Below are 8,188 nucleotides of genomic sequence, written 5' to 3' on the forward strand. Positions count from 1 at the left end.
TTTTCCTTTTATTAAGTAGTATAGATATAAAGATGAAAATAAAAGTTATAAAATAAAATTAGAAATTATAAAATATGAAATTGGGAAACATAAACTACTTCATAGAAGTTATTTTGGGTTTTTCCTTTATTAAGTGGTATAAATGACTATTTTAAAAGTCATGCAGGAAATGATCTATGTTTGTTTGACTTTTTCAGTGAGCAAATAAATTTATTAAACCGGAGTAGAAAGGTACTAAAATTTATAATTGTTTGACTGTTTAATTCTTTTTTGCACTTTAATTAGTGCAACAAAAGTACCATCATATTATTTTATGAAATTTAAAAGGGAAAATGCTTTAGAATAAAGTTGTTTCAACAAATCATATATTATAACCGTATAAGAGTGTTATAGTTTTGTGTTTATTCTAAAGAATGGTGGAGATCATGAAAAGAATTGAGATTTTCTATCTCATTTCTTTATGTTTAATTCATTAACATTAATATAATTTTGACAAACATGTATCAAATAAATATTAAATTAATTCTTAAATTAACATTATTGCAAAATATTTGATCGGTTGGGAATAAAGGAATAAAATTATTTTGACATAGATAATTTATGTTTCAGCTTCAAGATGCTAATATAAAGTGAGTTAGCTTTAATTTAAATTACCTCAAAAAACTAATAGTAGATTCATCATCGTTTGCTTACTTTAAAAACAATTTTACTTTAGATGAAGCTTATAAATGAAAGATAGAGACAAAAATATATATATATATATATATATATAGGAAATATAGCTATTGGATGCTACTGTTGCATCTAATGAAGCCACATGCATGCAGCATAGCTGGGAAATAATTTGATGTCGAAATGAAATGAAGTATTAGAGATACTATTGAGCAACTATAGCCTCAAACTTTTTGTGCAATGTTATATATAAAGAAGCTTCACATTCTTTATAGAGTTTTAGTGCGAAACCATGCTCTGCGCATGCTTAACCTCCACTTTACATTTTTAGGTACATCATGTGGTTCACCCATCGAGATATACCTTACTTTGATGCTGCTTTTCTGACCTTACCCATTTGCCCTTTTGGCTTGTATCAAAGGTATCCAAAATCATTCCCAAATGTTTTAAAACTCAAAGAATAGAGTCTTCATGTCCATATGCAGCTTTACTTATTAGATCCTCTTCATGGTGGCATCATATATTCTATATTCCATATATATGTATATATAATATAGGAGTAGGTTATAGTAGTTTGGGTTTCAAATTGCTATTTTAGGTGTTTTTGGCCTTATAATCAATATTAACATTTACATATATAAAAAAAACTTTATATTTTTTTAGAATAATTACATAATTTTCAAAACCTATTAAAAAAATTAAAATATTTTGAAATTAAAATAATCTGGCAGTTGCCCCCACCTGTCTCCATGAGTTCCACCCCCGGTTACAAGCCACAACCGTAATATTTTTGGAACGAGGATCCACACTTGAAGAATGATAAAAATATTTTATCATGCTAATTTTTCTTAACTTTTTTTTAAAATTTCTTATTATAACACCAATTTTAACATGTGTCATGCAACACCTTATCCATCCCTTACAACAACATTTTGCACTATAAACTCGTATACACACCTTTGAAAAAGTTTTTTTTTTATATATCAAAAAAGTAAATTATGAATTTGTTGGATAATCTTATTTACGGGAAAAAAAATATAGTCGGAGAAACCACCTAAAGAAATTATTGTATGAATTTGTATGCTCTATACCAATAATGTTAGCCAAATCCGCAATAATATTGTATGATTTTACTTAAAATCAATGGTTTAGATATGGTTCACACCATTGATTCCAAGCATAAATAATATTTAGTATCAGGTCTCATCTCCTTCGCGCTCTGATCATGCTACTAACCTAGCTATTATATTTTGCTCCTTCTATTAGATTAATTATCTATGTAGTATATATTACAAATCAAAACAGATATAAATAAGGATTCTTCCAAAAGGTTGATGAACCAACTTCTAATTCCCGTTACCCCAATTTCATAATTTCTCAGTTGCAAAGCCACATTGGTTTTATCTTTGGTTTTTTCCCAATTCATTCGAAAAAATCAGACTCACATTAAGTACAACTGAAACAAAATAAGTTTAAAAAAAAGTAAAACTCAAACAAAATACATATAAAAAAAGTAAAACTCAAACAAAATACATATAAAAAAAGTAAAACTCGATCATTCTTCAAATTTATTGTCGTTTCACAAATAGTCAGCATACAACAAAATAATGATAATGCTCCACACAAAAGCTACATATTCTCAATAACACGGGGGTTGAGACTTGAGAGGATTAGGGATGGTTTTACTAGAAAGGAAAATGAATTCCTCACACAACTTCTCACTCACACATATCTTTTACAGCTACTTTGTAATTATTGATAAAAAAACCTTTCTTTGATATTCAACAATTATAAAGATATGTAAAAAGAAAGGTGGTAAAAACTCATATGAGAATATCATTATTATTCGTACAGAAAATATAAAATCGATGAGGTTGCTTTATAAAACAACTATGATGGTGGGGCATCATTATGCTTAGGATTTGGTCCTGTAGGTGTAGTTATGTCACCTGTAATAGGTAGAGCAGCATTATGCTTGGGATTTGATCCTGATGGTGCAGTTCTGTCACCTAGAATAGGTGGGGCATCATTATGCTTAGGATTTGATCCTGTAGGTGCACTTCTGTCAACTGTAATAAGGAGAGCAACATTATGCTTAGGATTTGGTCTTAATGATATAGTTCTGCTATCACCTGGAATATGTGGGACACCTGGAATAGGTGGGGAAGTATTATGCTTAGGATTTGGTCCTGTAGGTGTAGTTATGTCACCTGTAATAGGTAGAGCAACATTATGCTTGGGATTTGATCCTGATGGTGCAGTTCTGTCACGAGCAATAGGTGGGGAACCATTATGCGTAGGATTTGGTCCTGTAGGTGTAGTTATATCACCAGTAATAGGTAGAGCAGCATTATGTTTGAGATTTGATCCTGATGGTGCAGTTCTGTCACGAGCAATAGGTGGGGCATCATTATGCCTAGGATTTGGTCCTGTAGGTGTTGTTATATCACCTCTAATAGGTAGAGCATCATTATACTTGAGATTTGATCCTGATGGTGCAGTTCTGTCACGAGCAATAGGTGGGGAATCATTATGCTTAGGATTTGGTCCTATAGGTGAAGCTCTATCACCTAGAATGAAATCTTGTAAAAGGTGTTGGCGGTATGCATGCCCTTCAAGCCTTCTAGAGTGCACACTACTAATCAAAAAGGTGGAAAACATGAAGGTGATTATTAGGCCAACTTTTGAAACTCCAACTATTGTATTCTCCATGAAAATGATGTTAGTATATCAAGATGGTTATAAAGATTGTTCAAGAGAGTTGAGAGTGGTTTACTTACAACTAAGCTCACTATAGGTACGATTATATAAGAGCCAAATATTAAGATTATTTTTTTTTAAATTTTGCTTGGAAAGAAAAGAGATATATTATTCGAGCCGAGATTATGCATCATACATTATCCAAAACCAATAATAATAAAGCAAAAACAATAATAATCTTGGAAATTTAAATTTTTTAATTGACATGACGTATTCTCATTACCACAGGATAACGTTTAGGATAAGATCTGAGATAATATATATGTTCGATAGGAACTTAATAAACAAGGCACTCAAATGGATGCAAATAGTAATTAAAATGTGGATTAGTGAACTCCTTAAAGATAGATATTTAGGACGGTAGGATTAGGAGTGTTTGTGGTCATTTTGGATTACTTTTCAAGCAAAAAATTATATGGTCTGAAAAATAAATAACATTCAATGTGTTTCAGTTTGGTTGTTTCATATTAAGAAATTCTATTCAATCTAATCCTAAATTTGTATGCGGTTTGGTCTGGTTTAATTTGGATTTTAATAAAAAATAACAAGTGTAACACTTTCAAAATTTCAAGTTCACGTGAAAAAATATATCTATTTCAAAATAAAAACGACAATAAAAATAAAAACAAAATGAAAAATAAAACACCAAGAAAGTAACATTAGTAATACATGAGCACAATTTTAACAAGTGTTAACTAATAATTTATGATACTTTTAACATTAGAGAATATGATTTTTTTTTACATTTTACATAACCAATTGGAAGGTCAATTAGATTCAACAATGAAATAATTTTCATTTTTGAATATATGTAATTAGTATTGATTCAGTTTGGCTTATGAAATTGGACCAAAAATTGATCGAGACGGATCGGTTTTTTAAAAATGAGCACAATAGGATCTAAACAATTTCAATATTTTATGGTTTCGGTTTTTTGACTGATTTTCAGTTTCTTTTTGGATTAGTCTCGATGTAAACACTCCAAAATTAAATGTCTCGTACTTTATATTATTTTATATTTAAGAAATATATTGGTAAAAAATTGCTCACAAAATACTTGAGTGGAAAATTGATCTCAACTTAAAGATGTGTTGTTATTTTTTTCCTATTTGCATTCTTACACTACTTTATATCCTATTATTTTAGTTATATGTTTGATTGATATATGATATGTAAATTTGAGATTAACTACATGCATTTGCACTTGATTAACCATAATTTTTTTAATAATGTTGTATGTATTCCATAACACTAAAAATAGATACTTTTTTGGTATTAGAATAAGGAAAGAAAAAAAAAAGGGTATCTTTGGTATCAAGAAATGTTTTCTATTTCTATTTCTCATTTCCTATTTTTATTTATAAAAAAACAAATTTCATCTCATATTTTCATTTCTTTAAAACATTTTTGCTATTATCATTTCCTTGAAGGGATTCACTTACTCTAAGAATAAGTTTTGTAAACTTACTTCACGTCTTAGCCATCAATTTTAGAAAAATTTAATGGTTTGAGTTAGTGAGTAGATCTAAACATTAGATGTCCCTAAAATTGATGGTTAGGATGTGAATTAAGTTTAAAGAACTTACTTTTAGAGTAAGTGAGTCATCAGTCATAATTTCCATTTTCAATATCATTTACTCCAAACTTCACAAATCATGAAATTACTCTTCTAGTTAATTTAATTCGAAATTTTAATCACTAAAATACTAAAGACCATGATTTCATAGGATATCTACATATTTAAAACTTTCATCTCAAAATCATATATTATCATACAATCATCAAACTATTTCAACAATACCATAAAAGAGGTGAAGAAAAGTTGTTATGTTGAGAGATAAAGAATAAATTCTATTATGAAGATGTGTTATGATCTGAACGAGGGATACATTCATTGATTGATTTTGACATTTCGTTGATTTGCAGAGTGAGTAATCGAAAAACATACACCACTCATTCCACATCTTTTGATATTTAAGGTTATGCATATAATTTAATTTATTAGATGATATAAAAATTTGATACAATTTTATAAAAGTAACTATATTTAATGCACACTGAAAACTAGATTAAAACGAAATGAGAAACATGTTGTGAAAAGATGAGTACTAGATAAGGGTATAGTTTGAAAGTAAAATATAAATTTGTACATGGTTTCCAAAATATCAAAACATTTGAAAAAACATGGAACGAATGGAGTAACCAAAGTTTTAAATTTTTCAATAAAATGTCATTGCATTATGATTAAAAATGATGGAAATGCCATTTTTCATTTTCAAATTTTCCGAAAATGAAGCTCTTGTTTTCTAAAATAAGAGATGAAAACAACATTTCAAACATGTTTTCAATCTCTTTTTCTGATTTCAATGAAAATCAAAGCATAAAATGACGAAAGCAAACACACCTTAAGTTTCTCTCTTTTTTACAAGGTAAATATTCCTCATCTCTATGAATAAAGATCACATATCCCAAAAAAATATGTCTCAATGACTTTAGCTAATCAAATTCCAAAAAATAATATAAAATTGTTAATTTATGTTTTTTTTAATGAAGTCTCACTTTTTAATTGAATAGACAATGGTGATTAAATATGAATGGTGGATAATACACTCATAATATATAAAATTCATATATTATCATGCATATATTTTTTCTCTTTATATATTTTGTTTGTGTTTCCTTTCTCCCTACACCCAATGAATTCCAAGTATTTCCTAATAATAACAAGTCGAGTTTCGAACGAATATTGAGTTGGTTCGATTTATTACGAACTCTACTAATAATGAAAGTTAATATTTTTTAATTAACACATGTGTTTATTATTGTGAAAAACGTGGACCAATGGACGACGACTCTTAAATATGAGCAAGGCTTATTTAAATGAGTCCACCTTGCAAAAAGGACACATGAAGACCCGAAATGGAAAGAATATGCATTTACTCGAGGAAGAATTTGTGGTCCTTCATGGACGGCTACCCATTAATGACAATGTTCCTATACTTTGAATTCATCAAACAACACAATAAATGACAATTAATACAAATTCAACCCAAATTCTCTCATTGGAAAAGGGAGGACATGTTGAGATTCAAAATAGTATCAACATACACTCAAAATGGTATCAACATATATTTACTCAATGAGGATTTCGTGTGCATCAATGACAGATACCTCGATAAGGATCAACCTATCCTCAGTTAGGGGTGAGCAAGACCCGACCTGACCCGTAGACCCGTCCAACCTGATGACTTAGGGACGGTTTTGACTCGTCCAAATAAATAAAAAAAGACAAACTTGATTAAAAGGGACAAACCCGTCGTCAACGAATGACATATCATTCATCATTACCAACGGGATAGTTCAAGTGGTACATGCTTGATTCCTCTTAAGCAATATCTCATGTTCGAATCTTGTGGATAGAAAAAATGTCCGCTAGAAGAGTTAGCCCCATGTACCATGTCCCGGCCAGTGCAAGGATACATGTGGGAAACAAAAAAAATATCATTCATCATTAATGTATATAGCTTGTACTTGAAATCAATGATATTTAATCTATCATGAAAGACAATGCATTAAGAATATAAAAATAATATTTATAGCATAACCCTTTTCAAATCTAATAAACCACCAAAATCTATCTAATCTAGATTATCCGTACTAAGGTCACATCATAAAGCATTATCAAAAGAAGCCAGGTTACTGTAACTCTGTAAGGCAAACCATTAAACCAAGTTAGTACCAAAAAACCATTAAACCAAGTTAGCACCAAAAAACCATTAAACCAAGTCTTAATACATTTTTTCCTCAGGGAAAGTCTAAGATGCCCTTCATAAATGGGGTTGACTTATTAAAAGGGAGCCCATGAACAATTATTATTTGTATCTTGAAGGAGTTAACTAATTCGAATATTTAACATTGTAAAAGTATATTATTTTGTCAAGCATTCATTCATCGCTATGTTACTTAGTAAAATATTTCATGGTAGTTATTTTATGTTTTCTAATTTCTATTAGTATTAATATAGAAATTTATATAAAATACTTCATGGATAGTTATTTAATGTTTATTAATATAAGTATATATAAAGATGAAAATAGAAGTTATAAAATAAAATTAGAAGTTATAAAATATGAAATAGGAAAACATAAACTACTTCATAGAATTTATTTTGGGTTTTCCATTAAGTTGCATAGATATAAAGATGAAAATAAAAGTTATAAAATAAAATTATAAAATAGTAGATTCATCATCATTTGCTTACTTTAAAAACAATTTTACTTTAGATGAAGCTTATAAATGAAAGATAGAGACAAATATATATAGGTTAGTAAAAATATGATATGCAAAAGTTGATGTATATAACAACTAGGACCCATTAAAAATCTTAGGAAATATAGCTATTGGATGCTACTGTTGCATCTAATGAAGCCACATGCATGCAGCATAGCTGGGAAATAATTTGATGTCGAAATGAAATGAAGTATTAGAGATACTATTGAGCAACTATAGCCTCAAACTTTTTGTGCAATGTTATATATAGAGAAGCTTCACATTCTTTATAGAGTTTTAGTTCGAAATTTTAATTACTAAAATACTAAAGACCATGATTTCATAGGATATCTACATATTTGAAACTTTCATCTCAAAATCATATAATATCATACAATCATCAAACTATTTCAACAATACCATAAAAGAGGTGAAGAAAAGTTGTTATGTTGAGAGATAAAGAATAAATTCTATTATGAAGATGTAT

At 28.9% G+C, this 8,188-nt stretch overlaps 1 protein-coding gene across 1 annotated transcript; it reads right to left on the reverse strand.

The window, feature by feature from the left end:
* Positions 2,563-3,384, reverse strand: LOC109354011 (nascent polypeptide-associated complex subunit alpha, muscle-specific form-like). The gene has a single exon (XM_019596368.1). The coding sequence runs from the start codon at positions 3,382-3,384 to the stop codon at positions 2,563-2,565; it is 822 nt and encodes a 273-aa protein (XP_019451913.1).

This window comes from Lupinus angustifolius, chromosome LG08 (genome assembly GCF_001865875.1).
Source record: "Lupinus angustifolius cultivar Tanjil chromosome LG08, LupAngTanjil_v1.0, whole genome shotgun sequence".
NCBI classification, from domain to species: Eukaryota; Viridiplantae; Streptophyta; class Magnoliopsida; order Fabales; family Fabaceae; genus Lupinus; species Lupinus angustifolius.